Below are 17,381 nucleotides of genomic sequence, written 5' to 3'. Positions count from 1 at the left end.
TAGGTAGTAGCTCTCGTAAGTCCTGCTTTCTTGCATCGAATGATGCAGGCTCGATTAGTTGGCTGTCCGTTCGTTCGGTGGACGAGATGAGTGCACGAGCCAAGGAGCACGGGCGTTTGGGCGTCATAACGCGAGAAGATTTCATACCGAGTTACGTGTGGTCGTGCGTGTGTACGTGTGGTCCTCCTCGCGAGGGCTCTGTTCGTGCATACCGGGACAAGCATCGTTCTGCTTGGGCCCCGCCGCACGGCGGGTGCCGATCGGGAACAAAAGGCACCCGAGCGCTCCAGTGACGTCTGTGGTGCCGTTTATGGTCCAGCAAGAGGCTGTATCATACGGGTCGAGTCGACATTGTTTGCTTGTTGTTCTTGCTAGCTTCTGGCAAACGGTAATGCCGCCGATGGTGCTGTTCTTGCCAGCTTGTGGCAATTAATTGGTATAATGCCGTGATGATGTTTTACTCCGTGTTGACGCCGACACACCGTGTCCTTGTATGACATGGAGTCCAGTGGGGAAATGATAAAGCTGGTAATGATATGGTTCGACGGAGAAATACTGAGAACACGAGTACTCCGTATGTGGTATACTGGTATCTAGTGCGGGTATAGAGAAGGATTTGTTGGCACGATCGCTCGGGCAGGAATCCGAACAATATCTCGCGGATTTGAACCCTCAACCACCAGATAATTTCAATCCTTTTTCTTTTTCCTTTTTTTTTTACTTTTGGAATTCAGAGAATTTCGTCTCGTCGTGTTTGGAACCAACACGTACGTGGCCAGAAAGAGGACGGCCAGGAGCGGAATGTAGTCGTGTCGGTGGGCGATGGGTCGACCGTGTTGATTAATTCGTGTTCTCGGCAGCATGGCACACCGTGCAGGCCAGCCGAAACATGACCATCGGATCGGATCGCTCGATGCCGGTGAGAGCGCAGCAAGCAAGCGTGCGTGCTCGGTGCTCCCGCACCCGCGATTTCCCGTGCGCCAAGCAAAGCATCGCGCGGTGTGGTCCGGTTCGATTGGCGCGTGGGGTCATGCCGATGTTGCTTGCTTGCAGCCGGCCGGTTCGCTGCGATTACCGTGCGAACGAACGCGCTCCCGGCCTGGGCGTAACAATCCTGGTGGTTCGTTATGCCTTTTTTTTTTAATAATCATTTGTAACTTTATTAAACTCCATAACCATTGCACGTACAGTGTTTCGGATCATAAACCCAAGAAATTACAAAGCAACTCATATAACTAAGAATTACAATTAATGAAAATCTCTCAAATACATTTTCTCTATGATGTCAATCTTTGCAAAAAAAAAATTCGTCGAGGCTTCACCAAAAAGAGTGCAATTAGACTTGAGCAGCAACTCAGCCACTCGTAGGCCTGTACGAAGTTGACTACTGACGAGGGGCTACCTCGGTAATACACAAACTCGAGGGTTTTCGACTAAGGAGATCACGGGGTGCACCAGCAACCTCGTCGACTAACAAGGACCTAGAGGGGCACAAGGATTACCCAGGTTCGGGGCCCTCAAGGTGGTAACACCCCTACGTCCTGCTTTGGTGTTTTGTATTGATCAAAGTTACAAGGAAGCTCTGAGACTATGGTGCGCAAATGGGATCTGGCATGTGTGGAGGGGATGGCCCTTCCCGATCTCCCCTCCTAGCCTTATATACAGGCAGCTAGGTCTCGGGCGTGATAATCGGGATGGTTACAATCGGATCAGTACATTTTGGTATGATTAGATTACGTTCCTTAGCTCGAGCCGCATTCCAGGGCACTCGACCTGTGTATACTTAATGGGCCTTTGTGTGGGCTCCCTGTTGGGCTGTATCAGGTATACAAAGGTTGAGAACCCGAAGGGTCATTCCCTCGTCAACTACCTTCTAAGGTTTCAGAAAGCACTTGAGTCGTCCATAAAAAAAGATAGGAAGCCATGAGCGTTGAACGTACTTGGACCGGGGATGATCCCCTAAAAGCATAGTTTGTCAAATCACAAAATCTTACTACGACACCAGACAAGACCTCCAAAGCCACAAAAGATCATACCAACAAAAGCAACATGACACGCTAACAAAAACTCATCAAATCCGCATGAACGGATCTGCAAGGACATAAACTCAAAATCCGCAAGATCAGATACATCGGACCTGCAGTGAGTAGAACTATGGCCCCGTGGCATGGCTCGAACGAGTACCGCCGCAGTAGAAGAAAAACCAGAGTACCTTTATTCTCGACAGCATCGCAACCTCTGTCGTCGCGTTGCCGATGAAGACCACACGACTCATAAAATAAACAATTCTAGATGTGTATATGAGGACTTGAGGTTCCCCCCCACCTCACAACGTCGAGATGGTGGCAGGAGGCGAGGAGAATTCCGGTGGTGAAGACGATCTAATCCAAAACCCTAACGGTGGTCGTGGTGGTTCATTATGCCTCGTAAGGGAAATTCCAGGCATGCGACCCATTTAGGGCGGACCAGTCCGTTCGGACCGAAATGGACAAAACGCGCCCCCAACAGGGCGACCCATTTCCAACCCAAATTTGCTCTAGGTTTGGGTTAGGGCGGACATTGCACTGCGCTCGTCCTTATTTTGCTCTTTTTTCCTCCTGTGCCCCACATGTCTATGACCAATAAAGCGGATCAAATGGGTTAGGGGCACTGGCAGACCAAAACGGATGAAGTCCTCTTGTCTCTTCGGATCAAAACGACCACACAACGGACCGAAAATGGTCTCCTCGCTGGAGTTGCCCTGACCAAGTGTTCCTAAATTCCGCCATGAGTTGTTGTAGGTGATTACCATTTGTTTTATGAACTAGACATACCTTAGTTATCACATGTTCTGATGTTCATGCCCGCCGCCTTTACTTTTCGAGTAATTTGTTACATCTGAATTTGAACTTGCCTCTCATGTGGCTATTGGAGTCTGCACCACATGTCGTATTTTCATCCCCACCATGGTCGTCATCCTAAAATTTTCCCAACAAAACAACTAAGTTAAACACATATGTGGAAATGTACATTGCACGTTTTTCTTCGTCGGCTCGATCTTTTTGGGTGCCCACGATTTAATATGGTATGAGAGTTAAAAGATCTCAAGATCAAGAATCAAGATCCGATTGCACTACTAACAAAAATAGTTATGCATGCCTATGAACTGTGAGCTTTTCGGTAAAATGGTTAGATGTACGCAACTCAACATCAGATATCATCTACTCCCTCCGATCCTAAATTGTTGTCGAAATATTACATGTATCTACGCTTTTTACGAATAGATACATTCATATTTGGGCAAATTTGAGTCAAGAATTTAGGATCAGAGGGAGTAACATATTATTTTTTACAAGAATATTAATGTCACAATTAATTTAAACCCCTTGTGGGCTAGTCGCTCATCCTACATGCCAAGAGACCATGTCAACAAAAGTTTTCACTTGGCTACGGTGCCAGTGAGATTGGGAAAGCCACCTAATCAAGTCGGCAAGTCAATAAAGGACCCACACGTGAGGAAAAAAGTGAAACACAAAGAAGAAGGAGGAAGGGGCTCCAAGTAATTAATGAATTCTTCCTTTTCTAGCCTTCCACCAAAATTCATCCATGGTCATTTGTCATGGATCCTATGCTACAAATACCTCCAAATGGATGTGTAACACATCTCATCCTCACTTGAATAAACTCAAGCACGAGGAGGGGGGAGGGGGGGGGGGCACGGGGGGAGCCGGTATGGTCGAGTCGGTCTGAATGAAGAATGTTGGGAGTCATCGGTGTTGACTTCGGAAGTACAACCTAAGTGATTAATTCATCCCTCTTCTCATTCCATGTCACAACATATGAGTTGTTCGCGCTTAAGGAGATGACTATTCAAACGACATCTCACGACATCAAGGCATGGCAAGGAGACTAAAAAACTAGACCGGATATGTTGGACAGCTGAGAACAGTAGAACACGATGTATACGAAGCACATATTGGTTGAACCAAAACCCCTCAAACTCGATCGTAGATTTTTTTATGAGATTTATTTGTACAATTAACATTTTTAGGATTTTTTTTCTATACACGGTTTTTTAATCAAATTTTTGGTGTAACCAAATTATTGCAGATTAGTTTATGCCCAATTTGTGTAGAAATATATTATTCACTGTGACCTCTTTTAGACACTCATTTCATATGTTTGTCAAAAAATTAACGTGTCCGCAAGGTTTCGAGAACAAATTAGATTGTGATGTCTACACAGTAACCTCGTCACATGAACTCATTCCTTTTGTATTTCCGCTCTTGCCCATGCTTTGCCACTCCTTCACTGGCTCCCCACATCATTTGGCCATCATTTCACCTCGTTCAAAAATGATGTCATCGTCGTTGGTGGCCTCATATTGCCCGCCCATCAAGGTTAAGCTCAGACATGGCGGTCGCAGAACGGCACGACCCGTTTATATGTGAGTCTGAGGGCCGGGCCGGGCCGGGCTAAGCCCGGTTAGTAGCGAAGCGAGCCGTTGGCTAGCTAATACACCTTTTCCTCCCTCTGCCCCGTCTCGTTGCCGAGCGCTCAGTCGCCCTCACTTGGAAGAAAGTCATATGATACCAGATCTAATTTTTCATCATGCTGAAACTTGTTAAATCTATGACATGTGACTTTGCAAACGATGAAAATCTCATTTACTCTTTTGTTCTTGGCTCCTCTTTCACGCAAAAAAAATCTCACTTCTTCTGGTTGGGTGCCAAAACAGATTGCTCTCAATTGATTCCACGACATAAAACAACATCACATGTCTTGTGGTTTTTCAATTCGTCATCGACCCCTGTCTTCTCTCTCATCTGGTGGTGACGATGAAAGCTTAGGCGGCGACCTCCACGACAGCAATCTTCTACGACCCCATTTTCTACTGTTGCAGATACCTTCTCCTCTTCCATCTGATCGTCGCTGGCACGTGGTGGCACTGCCCGACGCCAGGGCAAGCAGCTACTGCTCCTCCACCTGCGTGCCATGTCTGGTGTTTTTTCTCACGAAGTCCCCGTCTTCCGGTAAATGTGGGTTAAAGATCAGATCAAACTCCCCAAGTCTAGTCTTAGTGTATGGACAACTAGACCAGATCAGGTCTCGCAGACTCGCTCCGTGGCTCGTCTTCCTCGTCGCGCTAGCGCCGCCACCGCTGCCGAGCGCCCCAGCCCCCTAGCTCGTCTTCCTCCACCGCAGGTTGATCTCCCCTCTCTCTCCCGACCGTTTATCCTCCCATCGCCCCACGAACGGATTCCGCCCTTTAGCTCCCCGTTTCATCTTCCCCAATTCATAACTGAGGCGAAAATCAAGGTGGGGCGGCCGCCCTACCTTGCCCTACCGGGTCCTCCGCCCGCCGGGCGATGAGCAGCCTGGCGTCGGGGCTCCACCGACTGAGGCGGTCACCATGGGAGGTGGTGTTGTCGGCGCTGGTCTCCTGCGGCCTGGTTCTCTTCTCGCAGCTCGCCGTGGCCACGGTGCCCCGCTTCTTCCCCTCCCTCTCCCTCCTCGCCATGCTCCCCGTCGCAGGTCAGTGCTTGCTTGATTTCCTTTGATGCGTCTATTCTAGCGCAATTCTGACGTTGCTCTGCTTTGGTTGCGTGTTGCACAGGTTTGGTATTTCTAGCGGCCATTGTGGTGGGCAGATTCTGGAGGAGGTTCATTGGGGTGGCGGCGTCAGCGCCGCTGTTCGTTCTGTTCAATGTTCTGTTTATGTGGGGTGTCTACATATTCGTCATTCGGGGAGGTGAAATCTTGGTGCATTCCATCTCTTTAGACATTGCAGAGTGTGCATAGGATGTCTTTCGTGTTAGAAATTGCTTACCATGTCACTGCGGTGTGCCTTCTTTTTTAACTTTCTCTTTTTCTTACATAAAAAGGTAGGCATTCATATAGATCAGTACATTTGTACAAGGTTTATTGCTATAGAAATAGATATATGCTATCTTTGTGGTGTTGCAAGTTGGTGGATGCAGCTAAGAATCTTTCGTGACAGATCATTCAGAAAAAGACAGACAAGCTAGAAAATCCAACAAAAAAGCAAAACATATGTCCATTAATTTTTATAGATTCCATCAGTTTAGAATTTAAGTTGAAGAATATTACCCACCAAAGCCATGATACAATCATACAAAAACATGTCTTCTCTCACGACATAAACCTAATTTTCCTGCACTTGGCCATAGATAACTTCTTCAAGCCCTTTTCTCCGTTGCGTGTGGCCGCGTCATTGCCATCTACGATGTGCACATATGCATCTATCTTGTCCATACACGGCAAATGGGCCAAGGATGCATGCCAGTCAGGCCCGGCCATCGTTCCGAACTCCTGATCCCCATGGAACACTTTGTGCAGCTTCTAACACCGAGAGATGTACCAATCCAGCAGGCCTATGTGTCACGTCCGGCAGCTCACCAGGTACCTGCTGCGCTTGCGTGAGGTTTGTGCTAGATACGTCATGATCAAAACACAAGTCTGATACTCAACTCACACTTGTCGAATTACAATACATATATGTATCTGAAATTTTGAATTCATAATTCAGTAAACGGACACACATTCATGAATCAGTAAACGGACACACATGCATACATCGATGCTTGTGAATTATTCTACCTCGGAGGGAGAAGTTAATACTCACGTGAATGCTTGTGAATTATTTTAGATGCTTCAATATGGATCAATTTATTTGGTAATCTTTGTAGATTATGATTTTAAGGATGCTTGATCTACAGAAATGATAAGTGGATAATTAGTTGGTCTATATGTTCAGTAGGTCTATACTTCTCTATGTTCAGTAGGTCGATACTCCTCGTTCCCCATAAAAAAGACACATGCATGCATAAGTTACATCCTTCTCTATGCTCAGTAGGTCTATGCTTGCACAGCCGAGCTTGATATTGTACCGATATATAAGCTATATTAGTTTATGGCATTCTCATAAGTGTGCAGACAAAACTTTATGACTTTCTTAAATTTTTAAACTGTGTTTGTATTTAATTAGTAAGGTGAAAATAGGATCATCATATTGCTGGAAGTTATTTCATCATATCATAGATTTGTAAGGAAACAAACTATACGACAAAAAGGGACATAGTCTTCAAACTCTCTCAAAAAGTGAAACATCTCGGCATTAATATGGTGAAGCCGCTTTTTATTAGTGAAGCACAACTGACAGATCATTAAAAATTATCATAATTGTACCTAAACATATCATAACCAATAGGTCATCATATATGTTTGAACATAAACCAATCATAACAGTAGATTTTCGTACCTGTACCAAAATAAATCAAAACCAATGATCATCATGATTGTCATAATTGCTAAACCTTTGTAACTGTACGTAAACATTTATTCGCTCTGTATACTATCTTTAATTTTTTGCATTTTGGAATGTGGCAAGACTAGATCTTCCATGAGACGTGCATATGTAATGGGACCTTGTGTTTTGGGTTCGTGGCCGGTACAAAAGAATGATTGGGCAGCTTGACATATTACCTGGTACTGGTCTAAATATCACTTACGCTAAATTTGAACTTCAATTTGACATCCAGATCTAATGTACATCAACTACAACATGATGCAAATTATATTCGACCGGTTGACGAACCATAAGTCCGCACATTGATCTAATAACCATATATAGATTCCTTGGATTAATGTAACAGCATACACAAACAACCAGCCCCACGTGCTGTCTGAGCTTTAATTTCACGTACTAACATATATCAAGTACAAATTGTACGTTGACTCAGTATGCACGAGCAGCAACTAGCTGACGCTTTGAATACCAATCCTGCACATCAATCTAATACCACTTACAAACAAATGGTTTCCTTAGGAATTCTGACTATGATTCCACCTATTAGCCTAATTCCAAATTCAAACGATCGACCAGTCTCAAATTTTAATTTTGCACCTAACATCACATACAGATGTGTGAACCTCTATCAATCAGCTCATGATTTGAGCTGTATTTTGTTGCACTTATCTAATATTACACACAAACAATCCACCTTGATCAAGTATGAACTATTGGCAGCTTGATATATTTTTCATACTTCTAGGTATATTGGTGTCAATTAATTTTGAATACTTCTAGGTATGTTCAGCCGTTGATTTAGCGTTATTGAAGATGATTAAAGAGATTTCCGCGCAATTGTGCGGGACAAGGTACAAGTTATATTTAAATACAATACAACATACATGACATTCCAATACAATTTAGGATGGAACTGCCAACTGTGGATCAAGTGCCATAGATAGTTATGAGACCCAGGAGTGTAGCTTTTACACTTGTCTCCTTAAATTATGCATAATATAGCTTTTTTTTTGCGGGTAAGCATAATATAGCATATTGCGCGTCATTTTGGAGCAAGGTATAAGTAAATGAGTGTATCGACCTACTGTTCGTTTTGTGACTATTCTTATATTTTGCAGACACCTCTTCTCTCCTAGACATGTTAATAAATGCTGAATGCGCGCTTCTTCTGTGGGGACTTTACAGGCTAGTTCCTCTTCTGGAACATATTTTTTCTAATGCACTCAACAATTTATAAGCTATAATCACTTTACATCGTTTTCTTTTTGGAAATATTAAGCTTAAATTATTGGGCTTGGCATGTCAGCGCCTTTGTGATGGGAGGTTTAGTTTGAATTTCTTATTGCAGGATTCTTTCTGGTGATCCTGGCATTGTTGCATACGAATCTTCGTTTTTGGAAGAAGCTGGCTGCAATGATTTCGTTGATGCTATATGCTCGAGTGAGGTGTTGAGGAATTAGAGTTTTAAATGGATTTGCTATTTAAGTTGGCTAACCTGAAATGTGGAATTCTCTAATTAATATGCTGACACTGTGTACTTTTGGTGTAGAAACATCCTTCTCTTTCAAGAGTGAGGCACTGCAACTCCTGCAAAGCAAATGTTAGGGGTTATGACCACCATTGCCCTGCATTTGGTAACTGCATAGGTACTATATTGCATTTTGGTGTTTATAGTTTTGCTATTGTTGTTACATGATAGGTAAAGGCCCATTCTAATCTGTGTATACCTCATTTTGCAGGACAGAAAAATCATAGGTTATTTATTGCCCTTTTGACAGGATTCGTTGTCGCTGAATCAACATATACAATGTGTTCAACTAAATGTATGTGATTTTTATGTCTCCTTGATTTCTGAAATGAGTTAACTGTTTTCTCGGGATAGTAGGTGTACATGCTTTCACAGCTGAGGTGGTCTTGTATTCTTGCAGTTAAAGGAACTGTACAACACTTTGTACTATTTCTGGACTTTCATGTTTTAGGTTGCCAAATAGTATTTCATACCGATGGGTTTCTCTGAGTTTATAACAGCTTTCATTCTATTTTACAGATATAACTAGATGCATAAATTCAGGAACTATAAGAACTGAGGTATCTTCTTTCATCCATCTTATTTTGCATAGCTATGCATGCCTTGTCAAGTGATCTTGTATTACATTATCTAGCCAGTTGGTCTGCTTTCTCTTGCATGGAAATGATTTTGAATATTGGTCAGGTGAGGCTTATGCCCAAATAAAGTACATGGAATGCAAGCCAATTTTTTCTACTCCCTCCGTCCAACAAAGGATGTCTCAACTTTGACCAAATTTGAATGCATCTATACACTAAGTCATGTCTAGATACATCCAAATTTTGACAAACTTGAGACATCTTTTGTTGGACGGAGGGAGTAATAAAATCTGGGTGGCCAAATCAGTTGCCCACGTTATGGACAAGTTTCACTCCAAAAGTAAATAGAGGATACAGAGGCAAAGAAAAAATAGAAAGCACAAGCTTACAGAAATTTGCCATCAAACTGATGGTAGCCAAATTCGGTCAAAGTTAGGCAAGGCAGACTTTGTATTTGAACCTCATAAAACCAAACAGCTTATGTTAACACATAATGGTTGCTTTTGCTAAGCACTAAGGTGCAACGGTGCTCATTGAGTTTTGATGTGCTAAAACGTTTACCTAGTATCATTGTAGCATTCAAATATTTATGCACAAGAAGTGCATCATTAATTCAGTACGTATTAATGGCAGGCTTTTCTTTTTTCTGATGATATATTTCGACTAATGGTTCTATGGACCTGTCCTGTGTGACACTATATATCTTTCATGAAAAAACCATACGTAATATTGCTTTGATTTTGTCCTTCAATTACCGTCACAGTTTCTGATTATCTGTAAGAATCACTGCATGATACTTAGTGAAGGTACTTTACAGAATCCTTTATCTCTAAACATGGTGATCGGAACGATGCTCTTCTCTGTCCTCCAAGTGCTATGGCAGGTCTGTCTTGATCTCTTGAAAGTAACAGTTCACAATAGTTCTTTCTTCTGTCAAGCATTTACCTTTTGCACAACATGAGTTGTATTATTTTGAAGGGAAAAACATCTCATGTGGGTTGGAATTGTGAGCGTGGCACTAATCACTAATGAGATAGATTTATCACCATACAATTATTCATTCATCTGACAAGATAATCAGAAAAAAAAAACTGGATAGAATTGGTCTCATGATAACGATCCAACAAATCATGCTTCATGAGTTATGCAAAGAAGAGGCATACAAATGATGTACTTCACTGTAATTTCTACACAGCACGTGATCACAACTAGCAGTAATGTCAGATGTTTTTTGTATGCATGAACTGTACTGGAAGTGCCAACATCTGTAGAAGTATATGCAGTTATTGCAATGCTGATATAGATGTACACTGAACTCATGTTAATAGAAAACCAAGTATCTAAAAATTGCCCGCTGGCAATTTCTGTGTTCTTGACACAGCTTGAAATTTGACGTGTCATTTATGTTGTGTCAGTAACAGTTTGTATATCTCGAGCATTTGGACACATTCCTCTTATCCAAGGCTGTGGCTAAATTTGTGTTGCTCTGGGGCTTATGTCTATAGCAAATGTGCTGATTACATCAGTTTACTACTTACTCCCTCTGTTCCTAAATATAAGATGTTCTAGCATTGTAGCTCTAGTTTAGTTTTATTAAATCCTAAAGAGAACATCTTATATTTAGGAACGGAGGTAGTATTATTTTGTTTCTTACATGTATTTTCTGCTCCCTTGCCAGGTTGTGTTCTTGATATGGCATGTATACGGTATCTGCTTCAACATCAAGACAGATGAGTGGGTAATGTCAAATTTCCCATGCTTTGGACTCTTTCTTCACCAATTGCAGGTCGTCTTCTCGTTTGCTGTTTCTTGTAGCTAAGAGGTGAGATTTTCCAGATAAACTGGAAGAAATATCCTGAATTCCAAATGAAGGAAGAGCCTCAGTCAGGTGCTTGACCTGTATAAATATTATGGCTGAGCAATCAGTTCCTCTTATTGTTTTGTGACGCGATACATTTCTGACCATTTCTTCAAACCACACATGCAGATTCTGAAATCAAGTTTGTCAATCCATACGACAAGGGCATGCTTTGTAATATTAGGGAGTTCCTGAAGCCAAAATAATATAAGTTAATCTGAGTAAGAAGAACGGACTGCCGCGAAGTCAAAACATGGGGTAATCTACAATGCACCTAGACAGGAAAACACCGCCCAGGATTACCAAATTTCTTTTGCCTGTCACTGTAACACTTATTTATTATTCGTTCGACTGTGCATCATTTGGACATTGGCAGTCATATTGGCTGGCTTAATGGGCAATTATCATTCTTTGAAGACCCTCTTTGAGTGGAACTGTATGCTGATCGGTTGCTTCGCTGCAAATTGTGATCTTGGCACCACCTCCCAAATATGCTACATCTTCTAGCTCTCTAGAAAATGATTATTACAGCTCGTTTGGTAGAAATGAAATGAAACTTTTAATAGCATTTCATTTGGTTGAATTTGAATTCTGGATTCAAAAATCGTATTTGTCTACTACATGAATTTATAGAATGAGAGACAATTTCAGATAAATGGTGACTTTTAGAAAGGAACTGTGGTTATTTATAGTGTGATTCCATAGAATTTTATATTGAATTCTTGTATCCAATTTCGGGTCAGCCAAACAAATTGGTCTCTGAGATCCAAAATGAATTCTAAAATTCTAGGCCCAAACGATGGTGCCAAAGGAGCTGTTAGAGAATTTCCGGTGTATTCCTGTGTGATTACATTTCCATGTTCCATGTTTTGATTGCTACACCCTGACCTGGTCCTTCTATTTCGTTGAAGCAGCAACTCTGCAGTTCTCAAAGGTTTACCACGCCCAAGTTTATTGATATCTTTTTCCCTGCCCGACTGGCCGCGAAGAAAAGAAGTGAGGCATTGATGCAATGACAGGTCGTTGCCATCTCTATGCCCAAAATGACAGTGACGTGCTGCTTATCCGGGACGGGTGGTCTGCGTCGTCGGTTTAAGAGGTGCGCGGAATGCAACCCCAGCTCTCCCAAACGAGTGAACGAGGGAGGCGTGTACGCCTACGGAGCGGACGCCCTCAAAATAAGGTGTCTGGCAGTACCATTTCAAGAGGAAATTTCCTTGCCCTTTATTCACCACTCTGGAAAGGCGTTCAGTAGCTCTGATTTCCAGAGGGACTACATCAAGATGCGGAGGTGTGTTCCAACTTCCAAGCGCCCAATCATTCTGTCGCGCAAGGAGATGGTCATTGGAAAAAGAAGGGGCAAAAGAGGATGACCGCAAGCAGCACTGAGGAAAGGGTCAGGCGAAGAAAGCGACACCGGGAAAACATATCTTCCAAGTTTTTCTTCAGGAAAAACACAGCACCGAAGCGAAAGAGTCAATCACGCACGACGGATCTGATGGCGATGATTCGACCGTCCTTGCCGACTACTAACTGCAAGTCTAAAAAGATACTCCGTACTCCTCAACTCCTTAACTCCTACAGTATACCTAGCGCCCAAAATAGGTGAAACAGGTAGACATTGAGTAGTTGGGATTTAGGTTTCCGGCCACTGTTGACGTGAAACCATTGAGCAGGGTTCCCTCGTAAAAACCCGTACAATTTACCATGATAAAATTACACGCTGTAATCCTGGAGATATATTATTCAGGGCAATTACATCGGAGAACAATAACCAAGATGCCATTGCATTATTACTGGAGTAGGTCCAAATAACATGGATTCCATAACTTCCACGAGCAGCAAGGCAAGAGCAATTATTCGAGTTCTATGATATAACTGATCGAGTAGAACATCTTGATTGAAAACCCATTGCCGAAAGCAACCACTTTAAAACATGTCATAACTGATCGAGGCCACCTAACAGTACACCCCTGGCAACTACTAGTACTAGCAACAACTTTTCCTGCGAATACGGAGATCTGGATCTCAGAAGTGGAGCAGCTTTCGTCGTAACAAGTTCTTCCTCCGTCGCATATTACTCACTCCGTCTCATATATCAAGTCACTCAAATTTACCCAAGTTTTCATCATAACAAGTACTCCTCCGTCCCATATTAAGTGACTCAAATTTATCCAAATATGGATGTATCTATGCCTAAAAAACGTCTAGATACATGTAATAGAAAGTCACTTAATATGGGACGGAAGGAGTAGATGACATATGTGCCATGCTGTACACTCTGTCAGATTTATATTAACAAACACCATGCATATGTTTGTATCGAACCGCATGAAAGAACTTCAGCTGAGATTATGTAATCAACTATAGCCACCCTTAGATGCCGCATTTGGTTCCAAACAAATAGAATTACATATATATAAGAGACCAAAAGGTTTGATCCAGAGAGGGGAACAACAACTGATGCTGGACAGAGCCCCAAGGCTGGGTGTAAGATCACAAATACAGAACAAAATTCACAGCAACTGTAAGGATGAACAAAGAATAGCTCAGTAAGTGGGGTAGTAATACCCGGTATTCGCAGTGTAAGCCATCGGTGTGGGGTTCGGCATCCCATATGGCATGGCTGGGTTTGGACCGAAACCATTGTTGTAGGTCCGATCGAGCTTGGCTAAGCTCGATGGCCCCTGCATGCCGTCCCTTTGGTACTGCTGCCACATCATCTGCTCCTGTGTCAAGAACTGCTGCTTTTTCTCCATCTCTGCCATCTGCACATAGGACGGTGGTGCAAAGGTAAGGGATGCCGCGAATGGATCTCCACCAACATTCTGCATTGAACCGTCTGGTGCAGGAAGAGCCAGCATCTGTGTTTTCTGTCCCGGTGCAGGTAGGGCGACACTGCTGGAGCTCCCGGTGGTTGCCTGTGCATTGACATGCTGGCGCACAACACCTTGGTCATACATACCATTCAGTAGCAGAGGATCCATACCACCTGTCATTGTGGCCTTTTGCTTTGACAGGTTACTAGCTGTCTCCACAAGGGCGAGTTCCCAATCAGCCTTCCCAGGTTCAGCCGCTGGATTCTGCCATGCAGAAGTCACCTCGTTGCCACCATTGGAAGGGAAGGCCTCCCATGACCCATTGTTACCACCACCAGCAGGTGGCCCTTGGAAGAGAGCCAGAGCAAGCCTATTACCTTGCTCATCTGCACTAACTGTGTCTTCTCTAAGATCCACCAAATCACCCTGGGGCTTTGGCGGGGGTTCTGGCTTCACCTCTTCCTCCACCTTCACAGGTTCAGGCTCCTTAAAATCCTCTGGCGCAGGAAGCGCCTTGATGCTGTTCATGTCCGGCTCAGGCTCTTCCTCCTTGACGGGCTCAGGCTCAGGCTCGCGTGGTGGGCTCTTTGGACGCTTTGCCCGGTCCCTCATAAATTCCTCCAATGTCTCGAGCAACTTATCAGTGACACGCTGCACCTCTGGGTACTCAGATGACCTTGCCACCCCAGTATCCTTACACCAAGCATAGAATGAACAAAGTTCATCAATCTGCTTTGCAGCGCTGGCATATGCCTCAAAGGCCTTCACACAATCAGCATATTCCATGTCGAAGAACCGGTCCAGGAGCACTGCGAGTACCTCGCAGATATCAGCATAGAGCTGGAAGCTCTCCCTCACCATCTGATACAGCGCAACCAGCACCATCCTGCTTTGCTTCGCACCACCTGTGGGGCGGCAGGCCAGGAACCTGTCGAGCAGCTGCTGCAGATGGTGCATACGGCCGAGGACACGCTCCGGCTTCATGTCCCTCACAGGGGTCGGCGGCCTCTTGTCATCAGAGTTTCCACCATTCCTCTCGCGGTGATCATCGTATCCTCCATATCCTGACCCAGACCCGTTTCCCGGGGAGGTGTAGGAAGGTGACCGCCGGCCATATGGGTCAGGTGAACCCCAACGGTCACGCGGCGATGGCCCATTGAGGCTGGGGGCAGCGTTAGGGTTGGCACCCTGCTTGCGCTCGTGGAGGAGGAACTCAAGGCGCTGGTCGAGATACAGCGCGTACGTGCGGACGAAGGCGGAGTGGTCCCACGATCCAGAGTGCGCCTCGTCACGGAAGTCGGAGAGGTTGAGCAGGCGGGTGCCTCGGCGCGTGGCGTGGAGGAGCTCCCGGTGGAAGAAGGAGTCGCCGTCGGTGAGGAGACGGTGCACGAGCATGAGCGACTTGAGCGCGACGACGTAGTCGCGGGTGCGGGAGAGCCTGCGGGAGCACCCGGCGACGGCGGCGGCGACGTGGGCGCGGGATCCGGAGGTGAGGTGGAGGATCTCGCGGATGTGGCGCTCCTCGGCCGGCTCGTCGTCGTGGCTGGTGGTCTTGACGATGAGCACGTCGAGCTCCGGGGCGATGTTGCTGGTGACCTTGGCGAGCCCGATGCTGGTCTGGTCCTTGACCGCCCCCAGCGCCTTCCGGATCGTGCTGGACGACATCTCGGCCGGCTGCTACTCCTCCGCCTCCTCCTCGCCAACTAACAACCGAACCAACCGGACCTCTTTGCTCGCTTTGGAAATTTGGATCTGAAGAAAGGAAGATTTCATTCATCAAACAGAACGCGGATCCCCAACATTTGGCAGGTTTTAACTGTAAAAAATAATAATCCCATCGAGATATCCACCGAGCTCGAGATCTGCGGGGTGGGGAGGCGAGATTTCCTCAGCTGGACCTACCAAATACGTGTCGGGCCGAAATAAACGCCAACTCTTAATGCTTATCATCATCACCATCTACTACTTCTAGATCAGCTAAGTTAGCTAGCGCCGAAGCAGCCGCCGCGGAGCTAGGAAACGGATCCATCTTCCCGGAGTACCGCGAAGGAGGCCGCAGATCCAGGGAGCGAAATATCGGGAAGAGGAACAAAAAGATTACCTTTGCGGCAGGCTGCAGATCCGGCGCGTCGGCTGGAGATCTGGGCGGTGACAGGGGGTCGCGGGAGGAAAGGAGCAGCTCGGATCCGAGAGCCTGTCTCGGCTCCCCTTCTCCTCTCTCTAGCTCCCTTGGGCTGGGGTGCTCGGGGGTTTGACCTTGGCTTTGGGAGGCGGAGGCAGCCGGCTGCGGTCCGCGGAGACGAGGTCGAGGGGGGAGGGAGACGGGGAAAAGGGGGGGAAGAAGAAATGGTGTGTCTGCCGTCTGCGTGCTGCTTCGGGCTCCTCCGGGTGCGTTTGGTGCCTTGCTGTTTTCAGATTTTTATTTGTGGGCGGGAGGAGGCAAGCGGAGGAGGCAAAGGCAAAGTCGCGTGGCTCGGCGCCGACGCTCCCACGGGTCGGGTTAAGTCGGGCCGGGCCGGCTCGGCGCCTACCCCGTGCCGGTCGCTTATTTTCGCCTACATTTTACTCGCTTCCTCGCGCCGGCGAACGCCACAGGCCAGACGCGAGGTTGACTGCCGAGGCACTCGTTGCGATGTGCTTTTGCCAGCTTGCATTGCAACCGGGGGTCGCCGTGCCGTTGACGTCGGCGCGGCTCTCTGGACTCTGGCTGATGACTCCGCTGGCCCCTTCCGTCACGGCGTAGACATTTTTGAACAACGGCAGGAGAACTGCAATACTCATCGATGATTGCCAGGGAAAGGCCTCAGGAAGAGAAAAACACCACAAGACATCAACAACACTGCATCGCACTAGCACCGGAGTAGCACTGCACTTTCGCTGTCGTGGGGTCAGCGATTCGCAATCTTTTAAGGCTGAACAGAGTATCTATATATTACTGAAGAAGAAGAAGGCCTCGGAGTCGTGTCTTCGCGCTGTCGCTGGTTTATTATTCAATTTTTTCCATGAAGGCGGAAAGCTTGAAATTTGATTTTCTGTTTCCGGTATTTGTTAAAACAGTAAATCTTGTTTTAAAGTTTAAACCTTTTGCCTATTATAGAGCCTTATAGAGCCAGTTGAAATTGAACACTCACCTCTTCATTTCTGAAATCAGTAGTCTGATCTTACCATTCCCAATTATCCGTGACCTCAATAACCTATATACAAATAGGGATTGCCGGTCGAGCATGGGATCGTTGACTGACTATTGCTCATGAAGTTTGTTTTAAACCTTGAACTTTTAGAGCCGGTC

At 45.4% G+C, this 17,381-nt stretch overlaps 2 protein-coding genes across 7 annotated transcripts; one reads left to right on the top strand and one right to left on the bottom strand.

Annotated features, from left to right (window-relative positions):
* Positions 1-4,894: 4,894 nt before the first annotated feature.
* On the top strand, positions 4,895-11,841 carry LOC100829738 (palmitoyltransferase Hip14). 6 transcript variants are annotated; one of them, XM_010230494.3, is made up of 12 exons: positions 4,898-5,514; positions 5,597-5,731; positions 6,340-6,402; positions 8,428-8,494; positions 8,658-8,754; positions 8,859-8,955; positions 9,049-9,132; positions 9,357-9,397; positions 10,233-10,298; positions 11,094-11,153; positions 11,252-11,303; positions 11,403-11,841. In XM_010230494.3, the coding sequence occupies exons 1-12, from the start codon at positions 5,349-5,351 to the stop codon at positions 11,477-11,479; spliced, it is 1,005 nt and encodes a 334-aa protein (XP_010228796.1). In that variant the 5' UTR covers positions 4,898-5,348; the 3' UTR covers positions 11,480-11,841. The 6 variants fall into 6 exon arrangements, 5 of the variants coding, with proteins under 5 accessions (XP_014753158.1, XP_010228797.1, XP_010228796.1 ...); XM_010230495.3 differs by lacking the exon at positions 11,252-11,303 and having other exon boundaries at positions 4,897-5,514; positions 11,094-11,237; XR_729993.3 differs by having other exon boundaries at positions 4,900-5,514; positions 11,094-11,303.
* Positions 11,842-13,605: 1,764 nt separating this feature from the next.
* On the bottom strand, positions 13,606-16,502 carry LOC100829426 (putative clathrin assembly protein At2g25430). The gene is made up of 2 exons (XM_003558183.3): positions 16,194-16,502; positions 13,606-15,844 (listed from the first exon to the last, which is right to left on the bottom strand). Exon 2 carries the CDS (start codon positions 15,755-15,757, stop codon positions 13,823-13,825), a length of 1,935 nt encoding a protein of 644 aa, XP_003558231.1. The 5' UTR covers positions 15,758-15,844; positions 16,194-16,502; the 3' UTR covers positions 13,606-13,822.
* Between the last annotated feature and the right edge of the window lie 879 nt (positions 16,503-17,381).

This window comes from Brachypodium distachyon, chromosome 1 (assembly GCF_000005505.3).
Source record: "Brachypodium distachyon strain Bd21 chromosome 1, Brachypodium_distachyon_v3.0, whole genome shotgun sequence".
Classification (NCBI taxonomy): domain Eukaryota; kingdom Viridiplantae; phylum Streptophyta; class Magnoliopsida; order Poales; family Poaceae; genus Brachypodium; species Brachypodium distachyon.
Note: the sequence above shows the minus strand (reverse complement) of the source record. Positions and strands in the feature narration are given on the sequence as shown.

What these genes read in the sequence shown, in the direction of transcription:
- LOC100829738 (XM_010230494.3), top strand. Translation starts at nt 5,349, where the DNA reads ATGAGCAGCCTGGCGTCGGGGCTCCACCGACTGAGGCGGTCACCATGG. An exon ending in CTTCTGTGGGGACTTTACAG is followed by an intron (nt 8,495 to 8,657) that starts GCTAGTTCCTCT and finishes TTCTTATTGCAG; the next exon opens with GATTCTTTCTGGTGATCCTG. An exon ending in GAAGGAAGAGCCTCAGTCAG is followed by an intron (nt 11,304 to 11,402) that starts GTGCTTGACCTG and finishes CCACACATGCAG; the next exon opens with ATTCTGAAATCAAGTTTGTC.
- LOC100829426 (XM_003558183.3), bottom strand. Translation starts at nt 15,757, where the DNA reads ATGTCGTCCAGCACGATCCGGAAGGCGCTGGGGGCGGTCAAGGACCAG.